Source organism: Tiliqua scincoides, chromosome 2 (assembly GCF_035046505.1).
Source record: "Tiliqua scincoides isolate rTilSci1 chromosome 2, rTilSci1.hap2, whole genome shotgun sequence".
Lineage (NCBI taxonomy): Eukaryota > Metazoa > Chordata > Lepidosauria > Squamata > Scincidae > Tiliqua > Tiliqua scincoides.
In genome coordinates this window covers 43,994,235-44,021,633 of record NC_089822.1, presented here as the reverse complement: position 1 = coordinate 44,021,633, position 27,399 = coordinate 43,994,235, and the positions used below count along the sequence as shown (strand labels likewise).

The 27,399-nt window shown below is 41.8% G+C and overlaps 1 protein-coding gene across 1 annotated transcript in view; it reads left to right on the top strand.

Annotated features, from left to right (window-relative positions):
• ST8SIA4 (ST8 alpha-N-acetyl-neuraminide alpha-2,8-sialyltransferase 4) overlaps window positions 1–27,399 on the top strand; it is a 97,206-nt gene that overhangs the window by 9,959 nt on the left and 59,848 nt on the right. Inside the window, exons 2-4 of the mRNA XM_066616162.1 lie at window positions 1,680–1,811; window positions 12,607–12,864; window positions 26,682–26,975. Coding sequence (XP_066472259.1) covers window positions 1,680–1,811; window positions 12,607–12,864; window positions 26,682–26,975 — 684 coding nt within the window. The remainder of the gene's footprint in view (window positions 1–1,679; window positions 1,812–12,606; window positions 12,865–26,681; window positions 26,976–27,399) is intronic.

The window sequence follows — 27,399 nt, the reverse complement described above, 5'->3', positions numbered from 1 at the left end:
CAGGCTGCAGCAGAAGGAAGGAGAATAAAAGGTTAACTTTGGCTGGGATGTCCCTGGAAAGTCACTATAGCAACTAAGGAGGTGCCTGCCTGAGTTGAGCAACAGCTCAGCTGAGAACTGAAACAGTTGAAAAGCTCTGCCCTCTGATTGACCTGGGGATCAGGCCAAGTGAGAATTGGAGCTTGATAACTTGGCAGAAATTTCACTTACTATTCGTGAGTATCTACGGTAAGTTCTGTGTTAATGTGGCTTACTCCAAGTGTGTATAGGAGCAGAGTTTTAGTTTGTTATAACTTGAGCTTTCCTAATATGTTTTAGGCATTCATGTTTGGTGAGGAAGCCAACATGCTTGGCTTTTTGAGAAAGGCGATTTCAGAACTCCATTGGACATGCGGAACTAGTAGCAATTTGTGGTTTGAATCTAGGCCATTGATTAAGAAACTATGTCATTACAATTGTGAGATCTAACCATGGTTGAATAATGTGGGTACCCTGTGTTACTTATGAAAGTAGTATGGTGGGTATTTGGATGAATAGGTCAAAGTTTTATTCATTTTTTATGCATCAGAACTTTGTGTTAACAGTTATGTCACGTGGCACTGTGAATGGAGTTCACTTATTGAAAGAAGGAAAGTTCAGTAGATGGTAGTCACAGTAGGACTGGTGTGTGTGTGTGTGTATGTATCTTGTCTTAATTTGTGATTCCTTTGCTTCAGTGAGTGTGCGCTCTGCATCTGGCTCTCAACACCATGTTAAGATATGATGTGGCCCAGGGGCCAATAAGTTTGGAGACCCCTGAGCTAGAGCTACCTTTTCTGCAGGAATCCTCTTGCAATGTGCTTTGGCTTCCTGGTTTCTTGAAACTTCATGATTGTGTCTGTTATCCCAGATTCAGTTTAATAGAAGACCTAAAAACAAAAGTTGTTGTGTGTAGCATGACTATGCAAAATTTCCCCCCAAATGTGAGCATAACTTCTTGTCACTATATGCATTCCAAGAATATGTGCAGATCCGTAGGGCAAAAGGATTAAGAAATCATTTACGTCATGTCACATGATCAGAAACTGGTGTTCATGGTGAAGAGGTGGAGCAAAATAGACACACGATACATTTCTTGGAACAAATAAATCTTTCCTGAATGTGAAGATTCCATATAGCCATCATGACTGATAGATTAAATTAGATCGTAGCTATTGCTGTGATCTACTAGTGAGAGCTGAAAGATGATATGGGGCAATTTGTCTTTTATTCTGCGATAGACTGTGATGGTTACTGTCAAGTTATTGCATTTAGCCATCATAGGATGGGATGGCAGGGCGACAACCATGCCTGTGTTGCATAGACAAGAAGAAGCAGAGTGTCTTGGGACAAGAAAGCAAATGTTTTTCAGGTTTGTTGCAGTTTTTCTTAAAATAACAAAAAGATGTCTTTCTTTAAAGGAAAGCGGTGGGGGAAGGGAGAATGTGAATATGTTCCTGTTTTGGTAGAACCTAAGTTTAGTCATTGTCCATGGGTATAACTTTAAAAAAAGGTATAATAAAAAAGTTATTTAAAACTTTAAATAAAGTACTTAATTAAAAAAAAAGTAAAAAAGGGTGTTGGTGCTATAGCGCAGAAGAAAGACTTTTGGCTAGCACCAAGTCAATTTTAACTCTTGAACTCTTCCTGCTTTCTTTCAGAGATGGAGAGCTAAGTTTAAGTAGATCAATGGTGAATGGCTCTGATAAAATACACCAAAAGAGTGGATCTTCAATGTTTCAGCATTCTGTAGAAAGATGGAAAATCAATTCTTCCTTGGTGCTAGAAATACGGTAAGTACCTTAAATAACACAGAATTCATTTTTTTTTACTGTGTCCAGCCTTTTCCCAATGGTGCTCAAGGTAGTTAACAATATTAAATATAAATACAAAAAAATCAGTAGAACTAAACAATAAAACAGGTAAAAGCACTAAAAATTGATAAAACATTAGTGCATAGCAAAGTCTTAAATAATCAACAGCTCATAAAACCCCCAGTCAAAGCAGCAGCATAGCTAATCAATTAATACATAGCAGTATCTGACCCACTGTTAAAAAAACTGAACAGTGCATAATAAAATCAGCGAATAAGCAGCCATTAAGCAAGTTCAATAAAAATAAAACCAACCAAATCCTCATCCCACTCAAAACGCTGATGTAAACAAAGAAGTGTTCAATCCCAGCTAAAGTATCTCTATGGAGGGGGCAGCTCTGAAATAGAAAGGGAGGGTATTCCACAACTTGGTGCCCACACAGAGAAGACCCTGCTTCTTGTCATCGCCGACTACCCTCTGTCAGGGGTGAAAGGGCCCTCTCAGATGATCTTAGTGAACAGGTTGGAATGTATGGAAGTAAGTGGTCCTTGGAATACTGGAATGTATGGAAGTAAGTGGTCCTTCAACTGTCAAAGGTTCTAAAAGTTAAAACCAGCACCATGAATAGTGCCACTAGTGCAGTGGCAAACTGGCAGCCAGTGCAGCTACCAGAGCAGTGACCCAAAAGAGTCTATGCCCCAGTGACTACCTGAGCCGCCGCATTCTACACTAATTGCAGTTTTGGGGCAGTTTTCAGGAGTAGCCTCATGTAGAGTGCGTTACTGTAATCTCACCAAGATACCACCAAAGCACAGATAACCATGGTCAAGTCCAGTTGACTCGGGTACAGCTGCATCTGGTATACCAGCCAAAGTTGGGCAAAAGCCCCCTGGCCACAGCTGCCACTTGGTGGTCTAGGAGCAGCTGTGGGTCCATGAGGACTCCCAAGCTGTACACCTGTTCTTGCAAGGTGAGTGCACCCCATTCAGAACAGGTGAATAGCCTATCACTTGCACCATGAATTTCCAGAGCAGGAGAAACTCTATTTTGTCAAGATTTAATGTCAGTTTATTAGTGCCCATCCAGGTCCCAACTGCTTCCAAGAAGTGCTTCATGACCTTGAGAACCCCTCAGTGTTTAGTGGAAAGGAGAGGTAGAGACAAGTGTCATTAGCATCTTGATGGCACCCCACTCCAAATACCTGGATGATCTCTCTCAGTGGTTTCATGTAGATCTTAAATAGCTTGGGGGACCATATGAACCCCCATATATCAATGGCCAAAGTGCTGAATCCCAAACAATAGAATAGAACTAACAGATGCTGAGGGAACATCAACAGATACTGTCAATCTGAAGCACAAGTTGTGAGGGATGTAAGCGATTTTATCTGCGGAGTGCCTAGCAAAATCCTCACAGTGTGACACATATTCTTGCCAGTTTGTCATTTTGGGTATCTGGCAACCCTGTCTTGATTCACAACTGTTGATTTATCATTTACCATGTTGAAGACAGAATTTTGGTATGAATGGTTGACCTTGGGCTGGTCACTGTCTCCAACTTAATTTACCTGTTGCGAAGGTAAAAAATAGAGATGGGTGTCCCCTGTGTGCACTCCACTGTGCGTTCCTTGGAAGAAAGGCAGGCTATAGCTTGTTCGATAAGCTTATCTGATTAATAGGAAGAGACGACATAACAATGAATGTTCTTCTTAAAGCAGATTTGTTTGTGTATATTTAGTATTTCCAACCTGATTACACACACCAAAAAAACTATGGAAATATGTTATTCTTTTAAACATATGGGGCCTTAGGACTATGTAGGTTTATTTTAGTTGTGACTCTGGGATAGTAGTGGAACCTGAGTACTAAATTCTGCAGATAAACAAGATGGCTGTTGGTTACATTCCTTGCTTGGAAGCTTCCAAGGCAGCTTAGGAGCTGCTATTGGAGATAGAGGGTTGGGCTACATGGGCCTTTGGACTAATCTTGTGTGGCAATTGTCAGTTTGCAGGACATTGACAGAACCTGTTCTCCCTGTTTTGAACGCATGTCTCTTGCCATGGAAGTCACACATTCCATGCTTGTCCTCGAGCTACTACTGTGCAGATGGGCAGTGACAGGCAAAGGTGCCTTAGATTTAATGAACATGTTACTGCTTTTGTAATCACCAGGAAGATGCACCCCTTGTTCAGTTAAACTCTGCTTTCAATTCAGAGGGAGATAGTGTGTGATGACTGCTGCAGTTGTGAAACAGGTCTGAATGTAATGAGAGCCTTGATGCCTTCTTAGGGTCCAGCCTGTACTGTGGGTACTAATTGTCCACATATAGACTAGACCAGGCAACTCCATACTTCTCAATGAATGATCTCGCATTGCAATGCAGCAGCTGATTACTTCCAATTATTGTGGGACCTGGTCCCTGACTGTATAATTCCAGAAAAGAACAAGGGATTTCTTCACCACAAGATGATCCAGACACTTAGCATAATTTGTGTGTATGGTGATCCATCATGCTGAGGTCTTTTTAGGCTGGGATATACAGTACATTCCACTCCATCATTGGTTAGTTCCAAGAAGGAAAAGAGCATGCTATACTTTTACAAAAGCTGTAGCAAATTATTCCTCATGAACAGCTCATAGAGAAATAGATCAGAGGCTTTTAAAAGTCTAGATCAAATGTGATCACCTCAGTCTTTTTTCTTGGCCAAAATCTGTATCAGTCCAGATTGATAATTTCATTTCTTTTGTTGTATGTTGTATGGAGACACATATATAAGGTTCTTTCTTTTGTTGATCATTCCTTCCTTGTGAAGGGTTAAATCCAAATCTTTTCTTATAGTAAAGTGTGATTGCAGAGAGTGGGGCTATATGTATCATGGCATATAGTAAATTCAGCTGGGCTGGTCCCAATATTTTACTGTCCTGGATAATAAAGTTGAAAAGGAGACAGTATCAACAGCATAGAGCTAATTAGCATGTGCAAAGTTGCATTAAAAGGAATCTGCAGGAGGCCTCTGGCATAAAAGCTTTTGGAAGGCTTAGCCCTTGAATGATCCTAGTGCTTCATCACCTAAAGAGAAAATAGCCCAAGGTGCTTCTGATGACTTGCATTTCAGTTCACTCAATTGATTTTTTTGAAGAAAATAATACTGTTGCACTTGCCCAGTTAAAAGAAAGATCAGGAAATAGCTTTTCTTGAAACTAAAGTAGTTAGGCTTCTGTTTCCTGAGTCGGAGTTTGCTTTCTGCAAATGTAAAACCACAACGGCTATGACAGTGAAGTGTCTTGCAGAGGAGATGTCTGTTTTTTTCTATAAGAACAAAATAGACATTTTAAGAAGAGGAGCCTAGGTCTCATATCAAGCTTTAAGTACCACTCTCTGTCTTGGACCTCATCTCAAATGCATGTCATCTCATCAGTTTTTTTCAGTGGCCAAGGAAGGGGGTGTTAAAGGTGCAGATTGAGCCCTTGCAGGTAGCATAGACACAATCCATGGACACAACTTAGAACCCCAGACCGCTCATATCCTTTGGATGGTGGAACCGAGGCCAGCAGCAGTTTAGGCAGGGGCACGCCCTGCTGTTCTCAGCACCACAAATAGGTATCCTGTCTTCTAGGGAAAAATGTTACTTCCATAGTCTGCCCATGCACAGCTGAGCAAAAAGTTAGGCAAGAACAGGCAGGCATTCAGAATAACCCTTCAAGTATCCAATACTGTCCATTTATCCAGTTTTCTTAATCAACACTCATTCTCTCATGCAGATACTTAAGCTAAGAGTTTCATATAGTACAGTGATATTCAACCTTTTTCATTTCATGGCACACTGACAAGTTGCTAAAATTATCAAGGTGCACCACTTTTATTTTTATTTTTTGCAGTTGATAAGGTGTATCACACCCCAAGTTGCCCTACTAATAAATAACCCTCCCCCAAACTCCTGTGGCATACCTGCTGTCCATTTGTAGCACTCCAGTGTGCCATGGCACACTGGTTAAAAATTGTTCTTCTACTAGCACCCATATGGGGTGCTGGGTCACACCAAAGATTCACCAAATGAGCCTCCTGTTTCACACAGAGGCCAACCAGAAATCCACAGTCATGGCATAAAGGCAGCAATCCTTTCCTCACTGTTTGTTCATCCCTAGCCATTGGCATTAAGAGACATGCAGCCTCCAATCTCAGGAATTCCGTTTAGCCATCGTGGCTAATAGTCCTTGATAGCAGCATGTTCTATGAATGTATCTATTCCCCTTTTCAAGCTTTTCAAGCTACTGGCCAACCCCACATCTTGAGGCAGTGAATTCTCTTAATTCCTTACATGTTGTATGGAGAAATAATTTATTTGGGTTTTTTGAATTGACTGCCAATTAGTCTACCATTTCATCTCTCATTCAAAGCCTCACCATTCCTGCCAAACCATAATCTCAGTTCTCAGTCCTTCTAACTGCACATCCCTGGATTTATAGCTTCTTTAGCTCTTCCTTTCTTCTCTTCTCTCTGTTCTGCACAGCAAAGGTGGTCTGTGCTCAGAATATGAAGACAATTTGAAGCATTTCTTCATCTGAATTATATAGTTCTGAAATCAGTTTACTAATTTTCAAGCCAACTGAGGCTGCTAGAAGACGTTTGTAGCCCAGACGTCTGCCTGTTACAAAGAAACAGAGTTGTGTAATGCAAGTTTATACGCCTATATTTGCAGCCAACATCGAATCCTTGCTGTTACCATTCGTTCTTTCTCACATTGGATTGGGCTGTCCAAGTGTTTTTTGTAATTAAGTGAAAGCAAATATGACTTATTTGTGAACTGCTTTGTGATGATTTTGTTGAAAAATGGTATATAAATACTGTTAATAATAATAATTTCATCTTCTCTGGCACTGCTGTGCCATGGGATAATTGAGAAGAGGTGACAGACTATATATAGCTGCTGTGATGCAGCTCCCCATATTGGATGCCATTTGAGAGTTAAGGACCATGCACTGATCTTTGTTGAAGAGGGCAGTAGGATCAGATCCTTGGTCACTACCATGAATGGGGTTACGCTTTCCATATGCATTAAACAGCACTGTGCAGTGATTTCATTGAAATATGGAGGGCATTACTTTTGTGTGCCGTTCTCAGAAACATACTAAGACTAATCACTTCTGAATCTTTTACATTCCAGGAACTTGCAGACCATCTCCTTGTCATGCCAGCCAGTTATTGTTTTTCACCTGCAAGGTGGAACTTCAATGTTCCTTCCAGATGGTGGAGATAGTAGACTGTCCCACCCCCCATTTAACCATCCTGTTGCCCTTTGTTGTATCTGGGCACATGCTTCTCAAAAAAAAGATGGAAGAGTCTTGTCATTGTGCTACTGTACCACAGTTCACAATCTTAATGGGTGTTTGTCATTAATGAAAGCAATTATTTCACCACAGGTGGACAATTAATGGGTGGATGAGGGTGTTGTGTGGGCCCCTCATTTCCCCTCTCTCCCAGAAAGGAGTCTGTGAACAGAGTATGACAGTCCTGGGTTAAATACCCTGTCTGGAAAGGCCCCAGGTAACAAAGGGGTTGCATATTTATCGTTCGTGATTTATTCTGTTCCGAGAAAGTGATTTTACTTGTTGGAAAAATGATCAATGAAGTGTTTAGAAAGTGAAGGCTTTGTTTACAAAGATGCCTCATAGGATAAATAAAACAACGTGGAGCTAGTTATAAAAATAGCCATTTGTCTTTTGGTAATCAATAACTCCGAGGAGAATCTACACATAAATCTTCTGTTTTCATTCTTCACAATAAATTAACTTCATGCACAGAATATGAGAATTTTCCTAAAACCTTAGTTTGCGAAGCAGTTGTTGGGGCCATTTGTCTTCTTGACAGTGTTAGGGATTTGTACTTAATTACTGATCTGTAGGCAATAATAACAATAGTTCAATCTGATTCAATTGTGTATCGTTCACCTAATCAAAAGCATTACTGTTGGTTGTAAAAAAGTTGCATTTGCTTAGTGTGAATGCTGAAAACAAGAAGGAAATGGGCACACATTTTTCTAGCAATAGTCTCAGTGCAGGCTAGAACAAAATGGAAGGTCCAGTTCAATGACACAAGGCTATTTCTAGCATGATTTTTGTTCATTTGTGTATTGGAGGAAAATTGTATTTTGTGCACTGCGATGCCTGTGCACCATTGGACTTAGAGACAATCTTAGTTTACAGTATCTTGGTCTGAAGAAACTAACGCTTACTTGAGACCAAATTTTAACTTGGGTTTTGTGCCTGCAAACAAGATCAGCTACATCATTGCAGTGCTTAGGCAGAGAATCAAAATATGACTTGTGCCTAAGTTTCTTGTATCTGGGGCTGGCCAGTAGTCCCTTTCTGCTAAGAAGACATTATCAGGCTGATGATGATGCCTTCGGTATGATCTCTGATCGGCAACCCAGAGATTCAGGCTTTTAAGGTGGTTTGTACATCTGTATGTTACTGGTATGTTCTGGTTACAGTCACGTTCTGGCAACTCCTGAGACACCGCTGGAACCAACTGTACTGGCTTCTGCCTTTCCATTGGACCATTTCAGCGACATGGAGAGGGGGGATTTGCTGCATGGGTAATAGTCTATCCTCCATATCTACCTTACCCAGGCTTCGCGCACTGGAGAGGATGCTGTTCCGGAACCACTATTCAGAGTGCAATACTATAGTCTTCCGAGAAGGATGCCAACTGATATTACTGGTCTTTAATTCATTTCCCTGACAGAAATTTAAAACACTTCTTTTTTTGGTCTTCTGGTTGCAATTTAGTAAATGTGCTCCAGTCAGACATATGTCAGCCTGGTTGAATTCTAGCATTTCAGGACATCATTTTAGCAGAATGGGTCTCAAAATGCTAGATGGGTGCAGCCACGTTATACAATACTTGTGATTTGATTTGAAGTGTAAGATTGACTCTTGCAAAAGCTGCCAACTGGTTTTTGGAAAACTGTGAGTGTGTCACAGTTATTTCCCATTTTCTGTTCTTGTTAGGGCCAGAAGACAGTCCCTCCTGCCAATCAGTGCAGTGCAGGAGGGTGATTCAACATGTGTGCATGGGGGATTGTGTTGATGAGTAAGTGTCAGGGGCAGCGGAGTGCAACATGTCCAACAGAGCAAAATATGTAATTTCACAAGTTTTTCTTTAAAGTTCTTTCTGATAAGTTTTTACCTTGGGACACATCCTCCAGGGCAGTGCTTTTCCATCTGTAGTGTTAGTACCATACTGGTCCTTTACAGTATGGTAGGTGGTATATGGCTTCACAGCCATGGTGACTACATGGCACGGCCCCACCTGGCCTGATCCTGCTGAAATTGGAGATGGCTGGGGAGGTGGTGGTGCAGTGGTGGGCCAGGTGTGACAGTGTAGCTGCCTGGCCCTTCAGAAGAGGCAAAGCTTGGGGAAGAAGGGTGTGAAGTGAAGACCCATCTGTGGGGCCACTTGTCCATTCCTGTGCATGGCTGTCACCTCAGTGGAGACTTCCCATCTCCTAACTGCAGTGCTGTAGTAGCTCTCAAAGTGAAAACATTAAAAAACTAACAGTTCCTGTGAGTTTCTTGGGGAGTCATAATACATTTGCAGACTCAAAAGGACAATACCGTGTGTGTTTACACTTTGATGGATAGATGGTAGTGCTAGGACTTCTTTTGAAACTTAGCTTTGATTCTGTGAAGGCATCACACCCGAATAATCTTCCCCTCTTCATCCTCCACAATGCCACAACACTAGATAAAAAACTCTTCTCTGCTCTTAGTAGCTGTGAATGAGAGGCATATTCAGTATGGTTGTAGTTACAGAAGAATCACTGGAACCCCCAAGGAGTAAAAAGTTGGCAATCCAGCATAAATCCTCAGGTCTTTAATATAGTTAGATCAGTTGCTTCTTTTCCTCCTTTTAATACATCTCTCCCCCCAAATTCTTTCAATTTCCCTCTCTAGGTATATTGAACCTGAAAGGCTTTTAAGCCCATTTGTGTACAAGACGACATTAGGAATGAAATATAGGCTTTATGTTTCCGAAAAGAAAAGATAGGAAATGGAAACCTTTTGTCTTGCCTCATATCATTTGCCAGGAGCTCTAGGCATTTCAGGTTTTAATATTTCTCATTCTGCTTCATTACTCTGGCCCTCACTGCATGCTCAATCATCAGATGTTCTTCATTTTGACACGGCTTCGCAACTACATGAAAGTTCTAGCAGCCACTCGCATTTTAGTGAAGTTTAAGATGTGGGGCAAGACTTAAAAAAATAATTCTGTCTCACTTTCCAGTTTTCAAGAGAACTTCTTCATATTCTTTATTTTGAAACCAGTTAGAAATTTCAGCAACTAACATGTAGCTTGAAGCATTGAACATGGATGTCTAGCTGTGCCTACATGATGTTACTGCACATGTGTGTGCTGGCCCTAAAATTTAATTCCCAGGTAAGAAGTTGGTACAGTCATAACTTCTTGGAATAAGGGCCTTTATGATCCACTTCTTGAGAAAAGCTCCTCCTTCTGTAAGGGCATTCTTGAGGAAGGAATTTTCCTGTGGACCTCTTACCCAGTCAGAGCCCTTGGAATAAAGCTTATGGACCAATCCTATCCCATGCCAACCAATAGTGTACAGCACTGCCAGCTGAGTGCTTCCTGCATGCTATGGTGGGGGTGGGTGGGAACAAGACTGCCTGGGAGAGGTAAGTAAAAATCCTTTTTATTTAGCTCCCCGTAAGCTGTCAGTCCTTCAGTGGGTCTCCTTGGACCTACGCCAACTATTTACCTGGTGTAAATCTGTGGACTCTTGGGAGTGTGTTGGGTTAGGAGAAGGGGATAGAATCTTCGTGTGCCCTGCTCCTGCTGCGATTCTCTCCCTCCTGCCCCCACAAACACCTCTACCATACCTGACCTGCTGGGGTGTCTGCGAGTCAATGGTGCACATGAGAAGTCCTAGCCATTTGGGCCTGCGACTCCAAAGTGCAGGACAGCAGCACGGCTTTTGTGCTTTCAGAGCAGTGCTTATGCTGATGAATCACAAGACTGTCAATATAATATAATCCCACGTGAATTGGACTTCCCATGTGTTACTTGCAGATCTAGGATCAGCCGATGGTGCATTTGCTTAAAGATGCCTAAAAAGTGGGGTGTCCTAGAAAGGACCATACCAAACAAAAGATATTTAAGGTAGAGATGTTCCTTAATCATTGCACTTAATGGAACATTTATTAAGTGAGCAGACCATACCTGACGAGGGTAGTATGTGCATGTGAGACAAACTCACATCTTTCTGTGATATTGGGCTAAGGACAGTGTCTCAAATGATTGCTGCTGGCCCATGCATTTATAGACTCTTAGCAATACACATGAAACTGCCTTGTACTGAATCAAACCCTTGGTCCATCAAGCTCAGTATTGTCTGCACAGATGCTCCAGAAACCCTTTGCTTTCAGAGATGAGTCTTTCCCACTTTTGCTTGGCGTCGAACCTTGGACCTTCTGCATGGAAAACCTGTTCTGCCATGAGTGATCTCCCCTCCCTGATGTACTTACTCATATGCTTAGTGCTTTGTGCTCGTGTAGACTTACATACTGTATGTATTTTAAATGCAAGGGGGGGAAATAAACACAATTACAGATGCTGTTTCCTCCTAAGTGTTGTCAGTTTTAGGGTATATATTGAACAATTAGTTAAGCCACTTCTGCCCAACGTTGCATATGTGCAGCAGAAATCAAAAGCGTACATCTGTGGGCTGGGCAGAAATGGGTTTTAATAAAACCAGGACTGCATAAAAATCCATAATTTAGCTCATTGTGTACTACAGGCCTGTTGAAACCCAATGGAAGGCTATGCCTCTGTGAGACCTTTATTGTGTCTGATGTGAAATGGAGCAAATGTGTTGACTTTGATCCAAAGCTCCATGGGTGACATTTATTGCCAAAATGACATGAATGGATCTGATTCTTGCTTTAGAACTATTGGCTGCTGTGTTCATGAAAACAAATCAATAAAAATGGATAAGCAGAGGCAGAGCTTTTGACTTTTAAGAGTAAGCTGTAGCGTTTAGTTTTTAGCAATGCAGTCTCATCAAAGTTTTATCAAATGCATACATGATTCATTTTCTATTTTATTTTTAATTTTTAAGATGCTGTAGCAATCCTGAATACTAACTGGTTTCTTGAACTATGCATTTATCATAAGACAAAACCCTCTTGTTTGCATTCATGTTGCAAGCTAATGAAGGGGTAATTCACACAGAGTGCCAAATTATGGTTTTGTTCTATGTGGATGAGCAGTTAAAGCCTTGAGCTCGGGGAGAAAGGCGGGATAGGAATATGGTGGTGGTAATAATAATAAATAATTCTTTATCCCCCCCTCTCCTAAGGACAGCCATTCTTTGCTTTCCTTCTGGTTTGAAGTAAAATCATAGTTTGCTCCTTTGTTCAAATAATCAAGCTTGCTATGCAAATAGAGATTGGAAACCAGGGTTTGATATTGTTCTCCAATCCTGGTTTGAGGTACAAGTACAAACCACATTTTGCTGGTTTGGGTGAAATAGCAAACTATGGGTTGCTTCAGCCCAGTGATGCTATATATGAGGGTAAGTGAGGAAGAGATAGCTCAGAAACTCTGGGACTTGGGGGTACTTAACTCCTAACTATCATCTGCGCAGCTCTGAACTGCCTTGAAGTGTATATGAAAGTTTATGCTGCAAGCAACAGCCTACTCTTCTGGAATATGTCTTACAGGGGTACTTTAAGTTTGCTTCTTGTTTGGAATTCAGGAAGAACATTCTTCGGTTCTTGGATGCAGAAAGAGATGTCTCAGTTGTCAAAAGCAGCTTCAAGCCAGGAGATGTAATCCACTATGTGCTAGACAGACGCCGTACGCTGAACATTTCTCAGGATTTGCACAGTCTTCTTCCTGAAGTTTCTCCGATGAAGAACCGTCGATTTAAGACATGTGCCGTTGTCGGCAATTCTGGCATCCTCCTGGATAGTGGGTGTGGGAGAGAGATTGACAGCCACGAGTTTGTTATAAGGTGAGCAGTCATTTTTTGCATGACAGATTGTTAACTTTAGCAATAATGAACCACAAATGCTTTAACTTGGAACAGTCATTTGGCATTTCTGAGTGATATCTTTGTCTGTGTGCTGCCTGAAGTTAAATATACTTCAATGCAGAATGAGGAGGGCCATTTATGTATTGTAAATGAGAATGTACACTGTTGGAGGCTGTGGAGAGATTTGTAATATTTTCATAAGGTCTTGTTCCTTTTTACACAGGCCAAAAAACACACATGCAGAAACACATGGTTCCTTACAGAGCTGGAGCTACAAAAAGGGGAATGTTTTCATTTTGTCTTCCCTGCAAGTAACCAGAGCAGGAAATTACCACCTTCCCATATTATATTTGCACTGTATGGGGTAAAATTTACATGAAATGCATTGGGGATTAGCCAGAGAGCTTCCATTAAGGGAATTGGAAGTCATCTATCTGAACCCTTGCGTGCTGCACTGAAAATTGTATTCTGACTGCATGTGCAAATGTAGTCACATATTTTATTTTTAATAATTAGTTTGCTTGTCCAAAACACAACGTTGTGCATTGTCAAAGGTCAGCAGGAAATTAAAAGGAGTTGTGGCACTGTTTAACAGGCTGTCGTATGAATGTATAACAAGTTTTAGTTGGAAATAGAGGGCTTTGGGTGCCATCCAGAACCATTAAAATCAATCAGAGCCTTGCCATTGACTTTAGTGGAATATGTTAATTGCCCATTGTGCTTCATAAGTTGCAGCTCACTATTGTTAAGCCTATAAAAAGAATAGAGCGGACATGATCCTGCCAAAGTAAAGCACTTTCAAGTCTCATTTATTTCTTGTGTACAACTCTCCCACTGATATTAGTGGATCAAATTTTCAGTCCTAATCGTGTTTGTAGAGAGTTAGTCCCATTGCATCCAGTGAGATTTCATTTTGGCAGGCATGCCTAGGATTACGCTTCAATCCCTTGCATATTTACTCAGGAGTTAGCAGGAATAAGTACAATTAAAATCATCGTAAACAGATGCTGCACCTCTTTTCAGCAAGAAAGTTGTCATTTCAGAATGATCTGCAAACCCTCCCCCCTTGTAGTATGTTATTCACACCCATTTTCAGCCGTTGATTCACTGTTTGCAACCTGGTTTGCAACCTTCAACACTGGTTTTTTTTTTTTTAATTGAAAAGTCTTTCTCGTTGTGCTGCCAGCCAATCAGGTACGCTTAGTGTACATTATCACATAATGCCAGTCAAATTTAGCTGCTTGATGACATCACTACAGGTAAATTAGACCCACTTGTTCCATCTGCAGTATGAATGGAGGAAAGAGGAAATGCCTGCTGATAGCCTAGGAAACTTGGTTGTTGTACTGTCTTGCTTACTGTGCTGCAGTGGTGGTTTCAGTACATATCAGTGTTGCTTTGCCAGACTTTTCTATTATTGCTATTGCAGCTGTTTATGAAACACCTTTCAACAAAAAATTGATCCATCCATAACTGTATAAAGTAACACATGAGCAGTAAGGTAGAATATGGATGTGGTTGTGCATTGCAGTGAAAAGAATGCAATACATTTAAATGACACCTGCATTCTAATGCAAATCTGAATGTCATGCACACATTACTTTCAGTGGACTGTGCGTTCAGGCGGGCACATCAGCGTCACATTCTGTCCGAATCGTCAACTAAGCATGACCGGACTGTGGTGAGGGAGCACTGGCCAGATTGCCTCAGCAGTAGAGATGTGTTCCCAGCACTTCTTGTGTGCAAGCGCACCCCGTTGTCTCTCAAAGGCATGCAAAAGATATAAAGATTGCCCACGAAGAAGGCATGTTTTTTTTTTGGGGGGGGGGGGGGTTAATCGAAAAAATGTTAACGACATGAGCTCTCATCATTTAAGCTTAGTGGTAGTGTGGTATTCTGGTGAGACCACCACAGCCCACTGTGCGGGACTGGAGAAGAAATAAGGCACACAGCTCACACACCTGATCTTTGCACACACCTTTGGGTACCTTTTGGAATGACTGACAGATACAGCATCCCGACACTGAGAGTCCCAGAAAGGGTAATTAATTCCACCATGAAGGGAAAACTAAGAAAGAGCACCTGTTTATGTCCTTCCTCCCATCTGAAGTGAGTCCACGGTTCCTAAGCATGAATCTCAGTTGTCACAGAAGACTCTAAGCACTGAACTGAATAGGGCAAACTCTGCCCCTCAGTACCTATATATGATGTATACAGGGACAGTATTAACAATAAGAGAGTGTGGTGCATCAGCTCTCTGGTGTGGTTTGGCAGAGACAACAAGAAGTATAAAAATAAAATAATGTCGAAACAGAAATTGGGCAAAGTTGTAGTTTTTGAAAGCAGGCGGTTCAAACAGGTCTTGACGTTACAGTAAAATCCAAATGAAGTAAAATCTGAATGCAGGCTACCTAGATTTTTTTCAGTAGCTAGATGTACAGCCCAGTCTTATACCCCCCCCCCCCGCTCCATAGCAATCGGCTTCACCAATGGAACGTGTGCTGCATGCTATGGTGGGGGGCGGGCGATAAGATAGCAAGTGAGTAAGTAAAACCTGTTTTTATTGACCACTCGGTAGGCTGCCTGATCATCTGTGGTTCTTCTTGGACCCATGCCAACTATGAAGCTGGCATACGTCCAAGGAGAGGAAGGGAGTGGGACGGTTTGGAAAATTGGTGATAGTATCTTGGGTGCACCTCTGCTGAAATTCCCCCCTCTAGCCTACTTCTGCCATTCCAAATCTTCCCCTCACTGCCCACAATCCGTTCCCTCCACTGCTTTACCTCTTCTTGGACCAGGGTGGGCAATTGTTGTGTGTGGCCAGCTGCTTCCACTGTTGGCTCCCTTGTGCTCAGCAGTGTTGCGCCATTTATGGTGGAATTTCTACCTTGTACAATAGTGGAACACAAGTTCTGCTGTCATATATCAAACAAAGGATTGAGCTGTTCAGTACTTATTTGCAATTCCTTTGTTCACCTCCAGGGTGTGGAGTGCATGACAGCAATGTGCATGTATTTCTCCAAGTGCTGGAACATCTCAATCCAGCTCTCCCTTGTTTGTGGTTCAAGGGATCAACATCTTACCTTTCCTGTTGGATACCCCAACAGCAAGAAGTTTAGCTCTAGCTCCAGGACCTTCCCTCCATCATTATCAGGTGGATCAATTGGACTAGTGGCCAGGGGTGAGCAAAATCTAGCAGAGTGCCAGTGTTTTCCTCCTGGACCATTGTTCTACCTGGGCCATTTGTCAAATTGATACTGTCAATTTGCATCTCAGGTTCAGCTTTACCAGCAGACATGCAGGCTACCAAAGTTATAATGGCAAAGCCCCTTGGACTTCCTAAGACAAACCAATGCCTTTTTGTGCAACTGGGGATTTCCCATTTGAGTGAAAGGGTTCCTTGTTCACTACAACTACTCTAACCATGCATAAACTTGGATTCTTAAAAGTGCCAACTTTGACTGGGTTGCAACTGATTGGTACATTCAGACTTCAATGCATTGCTTTATAGGAATACAGATGTGCGCCCCTTAGCGACCTACCAACTGGGATCACATATGCGACGACCACGTGTGGTCACGTGGTCATTGGGGGTGCACACCCCAACCCTCCGAATGCGAGGGGAGCTCAGCTCCCTCGCCTCCAGAGAGTTGCCTGAACATCCCAGAGGCAGTGCACATCAGAGCTCTGCCTCTGCAAGGCTCAGACTGAGGGAAATTGTGCCTCTCATGCGATTTCAGGCTTCCTCCATGAAACAGGAAGTCGTGCGAGAGGTGTAATTTCCCTTGGTCTGAGTCTTGCAGAAGCAGTGCTTGGACATGCACTGCCTCTGGAAGGCTCAGACAACCTTCCAGAGGGGACGGGAGCGAAGCATGGGAGGGTTCTTTTATTTCAGTTTTATTACGGTCACCGACCAGCATAAAAATGTCAATACATTCATAATATACAACTGAATGTACATACAACCCATTATGGCATCCTAACATAGGCTCTTGTCAACATAATATAATATACTAAAACTAAATAAGTCTAAGACTAAATAAGACTAAGGCTAGTCTTAATTACCATGGATTATCATTAGACTAATCCATGAGTCTAGTAACTACTGATAAAAAGAGTCTTCTAGTCCATATTGAGATAAAAACTTGTCCAAGATATGAATGTCCCTCTATGAACAGCCTAGCAGACCACAATCCACTCTCTTCCTCCTGATGTTAACTGCAGCGGCTAAAAATTTAGCCACCCTCTGTGTGATCTCTGGATTTGCATCTGATAGAAGAGAGTGTCTATAAACTTGAACCGGGCATTTGGTGAACCCTTCTAACAGTGGGGAAATAAGGGATAACCGTATATCCTTATAGAAAACGCAGTCCAGCAAGACATGACTGTTGGTTTCTGGTTGGTTTGCCCCACAAGGACACAATCGCTCTAGGAATGGGACCTTCCGAAAGTGTCCTTCCACTACAGCTGAGGGCAAACTATCACACTGCCCCAATGTAAATTCCCTTCTGTGGCTTGGAATTTCCAACTGGAAAAGATAGGGAGCTGGAACTGCTACATATCTGAGCTCCTCCTTGATACAGAACTTTCTGACATTATTAAGGTCTTCCTGGCGCGCTATGTCAAAGATCCGCAGCTTGATCTTAACTCCCGCCTGACCCAGTCCCATGTCAAACAAAAATGGCATGGAAAATCCCAAACAAGCCAGTTTTCATTCCAGCCCTTTAATCCACCTGGATTTATACTCATCTTGGAGAATTAGGGAAGCAAGCCCTAATGGGTATAAGTATAATCTTAACCAGTAAGAACAAATGGCTATCCAGACACGGGTCTCTACCCTTATCTGGCCTGATTCCAGTCGTAAAAAAGTGTTTGAGACAGTACTGAATAAGCTAAAGGCAGCCCTAAAAAACTTAGACTGCACACGCTCCATTACTGCAACGTTGGAAAAGGTCCCAACTGTGCTCCATACAATAATTGAGCCATCACTATTGCTTCAAACAGTTTAAGGGCTGCTGGCAGATACTGGGCTCCTTTACTTCGCATAAATGGAAGAATAGCAGAGGAGGTTTGCTGGCCACTTAGCGCTACATATTCCATGGGAGGGTTCAGATAGCGTCAAGCACCACTTGACGACAGGGATTGCATCCTGATCCCTGTTGTTTACTGGCACACGAATGTGTATGTCAAATATTACCATACTATTCTTTGCTTAATCAAGGAAGGGCATTGGTCAAGGTTGTTTTTTTTTTCTTTTTTCCAAATTACAAGAATGCTGGCCATCACATTTATAGGTCATTCCTTTTACAACATGGTAAAAACGACATTTTCACAATCTTTGTTAAGAATGTGTCTAATTTTTATAAGAGGTTTTGACCTTAAAGCTAAAACACATCCAAAGATAAGGGGGAAAAAAAAAACAACAACTAACATTCTTCTAATGAATAATGCTGTAAGTGAAAGATTCAGGAACACATGTGGTGTTGATCTCTTGGTTCTTCCACTTAGACTGTTTCAGAAGCAAATAGATTCCAGTGGGCTTATACCAATATAGTACTTTTGAGGATTGGAACTTTTGTTAGCATCACCACCTGTTACTATAACTTGCAGTTAACTCTTGCATTACTTCACTTGGATATGGAATGTCCTGTCGTGTAGTCCCCTTTCATCCTCAGCAATGCAGACCTCGTGATTCTAGCCAGATTCCAACCTGTGTGTTGTATTCATCAACATGATGAATATTGGTCACAGGGGTTATTTCATTTCTAAAAAGTAATAAAGCGAAATGTTGTACGTTGGGGAAGGGCTGTAGCTCTATGATAGAGCATCTGCTGTGCAGTTTCAATTTCTGCAGTCTCCTGGTGGGGCTGGGAAAGAACCCTGCCTGAAACCCTACAGAGAAAGACCATTGGTCTGATTCACTATGAGGCAGCTTGCTGTGCTTATTTATTTATTACATTATTTATATGCCACCTTACTTGTAAACTTGAGACTTGCAGACTCAAGGCAGTTTACATAGGAAGGCTCAGCATAAACCCTTTTTTCCCCCCAAATGGAGTTTATCAAGAACCCTCCATTTCTCGAGATGTTTCCCTTCATAGTCGTCATCCTGGCTGCATATCTCTTCCAAGCTTCCACAGGCAGCTGCAAAATACGTCTCAGGCTGGTTCTCATTGTGTTATCAGTTTCTTGCCAGCTGACTCCTCCACATTCCTTCATCTCTAGCCAGCAGCTTCCGGTTACCATCCAAGGCAAGACTTGAGCTGATCCTGCTTAGCTTTTTCAGGCAAGGTGATAGTTCAACCTGTTCAACAATGTTCAAGTGGAAGCCCTTTTTTAAAAAAAACCAAAAACTGCAATTCCTTGCATACCAGACATGATTCTTTCATCAGTGTGCTAATCAAATTAGCTAAAGTTGGCATGCTAAAATCCAAGTTGGCATGTTAAAGTTAAAATCCATGGAGGTTTTTGGCAAAAACTGGGAGTGCCTTTTGGAGGCCTCCAGGAGGCGTTCTGAGGCCTGGGGGGCTCTGGGTACCTTTTGAGGCCCTGAATGCCACACCTTGAGGAGGTGTCCTAGAGGCTTTCAAAAGGCGCTTCTCTGTTTATTCCCTAAGTATCTTTTGGAGGCCTTTAAGACACTTCCTCAAGGTATGGTACCTGAAGCAATGTATGCCCTCTGCTTCCCCTTAGCTACGCCACTGGTTGCATGTTTGCAATCTAGGTTACATATGGTTGTTCATATCTTGGGATGATGGTCTCATGGATATATGAAGATTTTATTTGCATAATGAATTGATTTGGACAATCTCAGACAGAAAGCTAATCTGCATGTAGTTTCAAAGATTGTATATGCATAAACAAGAAGAAAGCCTTTAAGAGAGATTAACTTTAAACTGTAAACTACATTCTCTGAGACTCTCCTGAATAAATATTAGTGGAGCTATTCCTGAAGCAGAAGTTGAGGTGCTGTGCTAGATGGATGGATTTCATTAATTTCTGTAATGTTGTTTGTGTGTGTGTGACCTGTTATTCCTGTGGAAAACTAGCTTGTTGAAACTGCTAAGCACGATGATCAGGCAATTCTCTAAAGACTCTTTATGTACAAAATGCCAAAAAAGTCACTCCGTGGGGCCAATACAAACAAATGAGCGAGCTGTTGGTCTTATGAATGAGATGGGCTCCTATAAAGACATATTCTGCAGGTTAGAATGCTGGCAAGAGTTCCAAATGATAGTCCACTTTTAATGGGTTCAGTTTGCTTCCCATAGGAGTGGAAATATTTCTTTTTTTTTTTTCCAGCCAGGTATCTCATCTTGCCCAGATGTCAGAGTAGGTGAGGTTTTCACTTCCAGGAGGCTGAATAACTGTACAGTGAAGTTTTTATACATGAGTAAAATTAGTTACCCTGTTCTGTCTTTACCCTTGACATTTACATAGATTCCTCTGCTTCTTTTTTATGCATTTACTGCCTACTGGCTAGACATGCACCTTCTGCAAAGGAAACAAGCTGAGAGCTATGTTTAAGCAACATATGTGCAACTAGGAACCGAGAATGTAGAGTTGGGTTTTTTGGTGTGTTTTTTAACTCTCAGTTTCTTGCGGATTCATCAGTTTCAACTTGCTGATGCCACTGCTGCTGTTTTAGCAAGCAATGCTCTCTCTGGGGCATGTAAATAGAAATTTTGAAGTCATACTTTGTGAAGTCATCACTTTTCTGAGGCACCAAAAATTTGTTTCTGTACTAAATGAGCAGCATCATGTCTATGCTAGGAAAAGTGTGGATTCTTGCATGGGACAGAATTCAAACCTCAAAATATTAATGTGCTAATTTTGTTGGATTTTAATTGATTCTAGCAACTGATTTGCACATTAACACAAGTGCTTAGGCTGGAGAATGGTGGAAAGGCCCTAATTTCACATAAGCTGGCTATTGTTTGGTTGTCAGTGGGAAATGCATTTTTGCTTGGTTGTCAGAGGGAACAAAATTTGTTTTCTCAGTTTTCAGAATCCAGTTTGGCACACAAGATCCTTACAATTGGTAAACAAGACAACTCAGATATAGAACAAGTTGGATTAGCTGAAAAGTCTGCTCATAATTTCATCCTATTTGTTTTTTGCAGCAGTTTTTTGGTACTCTAGAAAGTTTAATTTGTTGAACTATCTCTTTCAGAACTTGTAAGAGATGCTGTCTGTCAGTTTTCTACTGATAGGGTTAAGAAAAATTTCCATTTTTGGTCAAAACTGCTGTATATTTATACATCTTGTTAGCAAAACCTGAATGAAAGCGAGAGACATTATTTACATAGCAACAGGGCTTGAATTTTTGAGAAACTGCAGCAGAAAACAGAGGTTCTGATTAGTTGTTAGAATAACTATAATGTCTTTGTGAAAGTGATATAATCCGAAATTTCTGTAAAACTTCAGATTGAAGTTTTTGCTCTGGAGTCTTTGCTTCAGACTTTGCTCCGGAATTGCTGTTTCTGCCATAATGCAGAACTTCACCAATCCAGTTTCTCAGACTGCATTTTTGTGGGACTCTGCGGTAAGCTAAATTCATTTCATTGAGTCTTCAGATGCTAATCTCTCTCCTTCCGTTTTTAGTATAAAGCATGTGCTTCCTGTTGCATGCACGAGATGCCTTCCTAGTTACCCAGTCTCATCATGTACTGAATCCAGTACTAAACTGTCATAGGTGAGAGTGTGAGATAGGTAGAGAACTGAAAAACACTCTGTTCTGGTCCAGACAAGAAGGGGTAGACAAGAGAGCCGTTGTTAGGCATATATAGGCAGTCCTGCCAAGAGACCTAAAAGCAAAATGTGAATTGAGCTGGGTTTGCACCAGCTCTCCTTCCCCCAACTGCACAACAGAAAGCAACCATAGTGGGGGTAACATGGATTGCACGGCTTTCATTACAAAATGTAATGTCAGCTTGGGAAGGGGGTGTCGGAGGACGGGTGGAGTCATTTAAGAAATCTTTGGATGTCTAAGAGTAGTGGAACTAAAGGAACAAAGGTGGCAGGCAAGATATATATATATTTTTGATATATATATAAAGATATATATATATATTTTTTTTTACCCTGAGGGTAATCGATCTGAGGAACTCTTTGTCACAGGATGTGGTGATAGCATCTGGCTTAGATGCCTTTAAAGGGAGATTGGACAGACTTCTGGAAGAAAAGTTCTTTACAGGCTACAAGCATGATGGGGATTTGCAACCTGCTGGTTTTAGAAGTAGGCAACCGGAGAATACCAGGTGCAAGGGAGTGGCAACAGGGTGCAGGTATCTTGCTGTGTTGTGTGCTCCCTGAAGCATCTGGTGGGCCACTGTGAGACACAGGAAGCTGGATTAGATGAGCCTTTAGCTTGATCCAGCAGGGCTCTTCTTATGTTCTTAGTGTACTGGGGTATGAGAGTGGAGAGGAAAGGCTATCACAGGTTTTGAAGGGAAGAACCAGAAGTCTTTGCTGGTTCCAGGAGCAGACAGTCAGCCAGTGGAAAGATTTAGGAAGGGGAATGAGAAAGCTGGGTGGAGATGAGCAGGCTGAGATGAGAAAACAGTAGACTAGAGAGGAGAAGATTGCATTGTTAAGGTGAGAGATGGCTGGGGTACGAATTCATGTCTTTTACGGAGAAGAATGGACAGTTTAAGCATATGTTCACAAGCAGGTTTATACCTGAAGGTTCAAAGTTGTGGGAGACATTAATTAGTCTTGGATTGCTTCATTCCTTAAATCTTTCTTCTGTTGCAATCTCAATTAATGATTTTTTTCACCGCTTGTATTGAGTTTATAAAGAAAGTACAAGCCCTGTGTGGACATTGTGATCTCACAATTTGAATCCCCATTACGTTTATTAGCCTCAGCTACTTGTACCTGCTGCTTCCTTTGTGTCTTGCAGGTTAACCTTAAGATATGCTAAAAACCATAGTACAAAGGAAGTGTACTATTGATATACCACCTAAGCACATCTAATGACTGTTCATCTTTATATTATGATGCATCTGTCCATTTGTTTTCTGAAGGAATTGCAGTAAGCCAAGATGTACACAAGGCAGAAAACCATCTCAGGTATCATAGCACCTGTGAACCTCCAACTTGCAGGCCAGCACCTAGGAATCTGAAATATTTCTTCAGCCCTGACTGAATGCATAAGTATGCTTTGCCAACAACAAGGAATGTGAAATATTTGATGAGTTGAGAGTTTGGTTATTTGCTAATCCCATCACATTTGGTACTCCACTCTCTTGCCAGTGGATCTCCTTATTCTGGGTCCTGGTAAACATTCCAAAGAGAACAGGAGGTGTAGAGGCATCGCTGATGCAGATGTGACTTTCCGAGGGGGTGAACAGTTGTTTATGGGTATAAATTGTTTTTCTTCCCATGTACTTTGCAGTCCTGTCTTTGGGAATGTGCCTGTGAAAACCACAGGGTAGTAGATTGTTCTCAAAAGCTCTGACAGACTGGGGGCTAGATCTTAATGGCTCTTTTGATTTCTTAAAGCATTTTTATCTTGTAAATGTGCCTGCAGATTTTTCAGCCATTTGTGACATGGTCCAGTCCACTGTCTGAACCTGCTAATTGGAGCACATATCTGAAATGACTCTCATTCTCCAGACTGTGTATTGGTTTGGGGGAAGCAGGTGCAGGACTATAAATATGAGCAACCACAAAAATATAAGTGATTCATTTCTTCCACTGGAAAGACTACACAACTGGCAATTCCTTTACCATAGAAACGTGCCATAATATTACATTGTTTGAGGCTTGTGCTGTTGTAGCCTTAAGATTTCACAACTGGAAGTCAGTGCAGACTGCGACATGAAAGGACTCTGTATGAGTGCTGCTAGATTAATAGCACAATTGCATACATTCCTTACCCTCCCATTGTTCAATAGGGCTTACTTCCAGGAAAATGTGCATAGGATTACAATTGGGTAGCCCAATCCAGCATAAACGCCCCTGTGCTGATGCAGTAGTGCTGGCACGGCTTCTCCTGCATCCTATGGGGGAATTTAGCAGGTGGAAACCCCCCTTGCCCTGGGGAAAGGCCCAGCCACTGTGGGTCAGCTTGGACTCGTGCCAGCAATATCACTGGCACAACACTGGTCCATGTCAGCAGGTCAGGCCCGGGAGGGGAGTTAGGATGCAGCCCGTGCTCGTGCAGCCCAATCTAACTATCCCTGCAGCCATCACCATCCTCCCCCACTCCTTCCACGCCCCTCCCTCCAGCCCCTGCTGCTCAACTCTGGACTTACCTACTCCAGTGGGCATCTGGTGCTATGCTGGTGCGTGTGGGAAGGCTTCGGCCTTTCCACTGGTGGGCATGGAGGTTGAGTGGTCACAGTGTGCTTTTAGCATGTTTATGACAGCTAGCGTTGGCAGAGCATGTTATCCACTGGTAGAGAAAGTGGATAGGATTGTGCCAAAAGGCTGCAGTCTTATACACACTTGCCTGGGAGTAAGGCCATTGAATGCAGTGGGATTTACTTCTGAATAAACATCTATTTCTTCCGCATTTTTATGCCATTTTTCCTCCATGGAAGTGGTATACATGGTTTCTCCCCTCCTTTTGTCCTTACAACAGCCCTGTGAGGTAGGTGAGGCTGAGAGATAGTGACTGGTCCAATGTCACCCAGGAAGCTTCATGGCTGAGTGGGGATTTGAACCTGGATCTTCCAAGTTCCAAATCACTACACCATCCTGGCTCTCATGAAGGAGGATTGTGCTGTAAGACATACTCGTCTGTAACTATCATCTGTGTTAGTCAGAACATTAGAAAGTTTTATATCTGCAGTTGTTTTCTACATAAAGAAATGAGAGCCCTGTTCACGTGGTACCTGCCTGTACTCCTATGTGTACAGTGAATGTGTGTACACTCAGAGGTTCTGCCCCCTCTGTATTCACTTGCAGGCATATCTGCAGTGAAACTATATGCGTTATGGGCGTATAATTGGGAACACTGAAAAGGCAGCGTTTCCATTGGGTGGAACATTGCCCACACTCGTGCATGCATGAGCACATTTGAACTCAGTGACTACTGAATTGGTGTGCAGAATCGATTTTGAACAAGGCCTTCCAATGAACTTGGTGACTGAGTGGGGATTTGAACTGGATTTCCCCTGTTCAAACCTGCAAAACCATTTTGTACATCATACGGGCTTTCAGTGTAGAAGCAACTTCAAGGTCCCATCAGTCTGCTTTTGCTACAGAGAGACCTATTTTTAAATGTCAGGTTTGTATCTTCTATCTGAACTGTGCAATTGACTTCCTAGCTGTTCCTAGAGATGTGGAGTGCAGTCTCCATTAGGTAGCAGCTACCTCATAGTGAGCAAAAAAAGAGGAGAGTGCTGCACAAGTCATATTATCATCTTCTGAAAACAGTAGGGATTTGTTGGGCACAGTACTCAAAAGTGGATATGGGAGTAATAGCAATTGTAGAGCTTAGGAGGGTACCACAATTCCTCCTTTTAAAGAGGTCTGGTTTGGCCAGCACCTTTCTTGTTCTTGGACTGTAAAACATTTATTTTTTTGAAAAACCTGCAACAATAAAAGCAACAGAAGCACAGTGGAACATCAAGATAGTGTCTGTGGCCAGGCTGGTGCTGAAAGCTAATAAAAACCCTAAATGCCCATTTGAAGAATAATATATTACCAGATGCCCAAGATTAGAAGAACATGAGTGAGTTTCACTTTAAAAAGCACTGTTGGTGGGCCTCTTAGTGAATGTGTGCATGCACACCCAGAGAGTATTTTATGCTTGTATGAGAAAGCAAATCTTCATGTAAGAAGACATTAACAAATGGTTGGTGCTTCTCTCTTTGTAGAAGGTAATGGGGAGTTCTTTCACATTTGGAGCTCTGAGCACAGCTAGTGCACAAAGCTGAATAAAAATGATAGCAGATGGAGGGGTCTATATTTTCCCCACATAATTATGTAAGCAGTGCTGCATTATGATTTGAAATGCTATTCATAGGACAGTACCTTTGATGATTTCCATGACAGCCTATTTGCATTTGCATCCTGATAGAAATTGTGTGTGGGTGGGTGGGTTATGTAATGAACACTATGTTAATATCACAAGCACCATATAATAGGTTGCATGAGCATTCTTGATTTCATGAGCATTCTGAAATCATGTTGAGCTTTTGTGCATGTTCCAAGCAGATGTCTGCCAAACCAGTAGTGGCTCCTTCCCAAAGGCCAAAACATGCCCACAAAGCGTTGGACCTTTGTAGTGATCAACCCCTCGCAAACGTTTTGAGTAGGGAAGTTCAGTATTTCAAGCCCCCTGGTAGAATGCTTGCAACACCTCTCCTGTGTACTATCTTCCACTTTGATAATAAACTTGTCATTTGGAAGTTAGTTCCATTCATTGATGTGTATAGGTGTTTGTTTCTGGTGAAGATGCAATTACAGTCTAAATCTTATTGAACACAATGGGCTCATAACACCGTTTTCAGACACCTCTATTTATGTGCTGCTTCCAAGTAATGAACTTAAAATCAGTGGCCCATTTTGTTGGTGCTGTGCCAAGTGCACTGTTACGTGGCTAGGTCCTCAAAGGGATTGGAGATGCTTCTGGATCACACCCAATATTTTTTAGATTGTTCAGAGTGTCTGTTCTCAGTATGAACCTATGTTAAACCATGGCAATGCCCTGGTATTCTTGCTCCCCAACTGTAATACCTCCTCACATGTTCATTTTCAGCCTTTGTTTCATGCACACCCTTTGATCTCAGTTAATGTTTCATATTTATTTTTATTTTTTCCATTAATCTCTTCCTCTTCAGGTGCAATCTAGCTCCCGTGGTGGAGTTTGCTGCCGATGTGGGAACTAAATCAGATTTTATTACCATGAACCCATCAGTTGTACAAAGAGCATTTGGAGGCTTTCGGAATGAGAGTGACAGAGAAAAATTTGTGCATAGACTATCCATGCTGAATGACAGTGTCCTTTGGATCCCTGCTTTCATGGTCAAAGGCGGAGAGAAGCATGTGGAGTGGGTTAATGCATTAATCCTTAAGAATAAATTGAAAGTGCGAACTGCCTATCCATCACTGAGACTTATTCATGCTGTCAGAGGGTAAGTGTCTGGAAAAGACTGGTCTGTCCTTGGCACAATAGTACTCATAACTGAAATTTCCACTAGACAGAAAGAATAGCTTTAAAAGGTTTATATAATTCCATTCTGCCCATAATGGATTATACTTTGGATAAAGTCACATTTGTTTGGTAGAAAATGTTTTCCACTCATTTGGCCCATTCAAAGGCACACACTGGGAATGATTTAATTTGGTAACCTTGCTTTCCTCTCCATATGAACAAAAGGAGTTGAATCTTTACGCAGAATTCTCAGAGAACCTTTCACTAATGGTAGGGCTAACTAGATTCCCGTTTTGAAATATTCTCAGTTTTTTAGTACTGATTTGAATGTTTGGGTTCCTCTTTGTGATCTTTATGCATTCCCATAATGGGATTTATGCCGATACAGAGCAGATCTCGGAAAA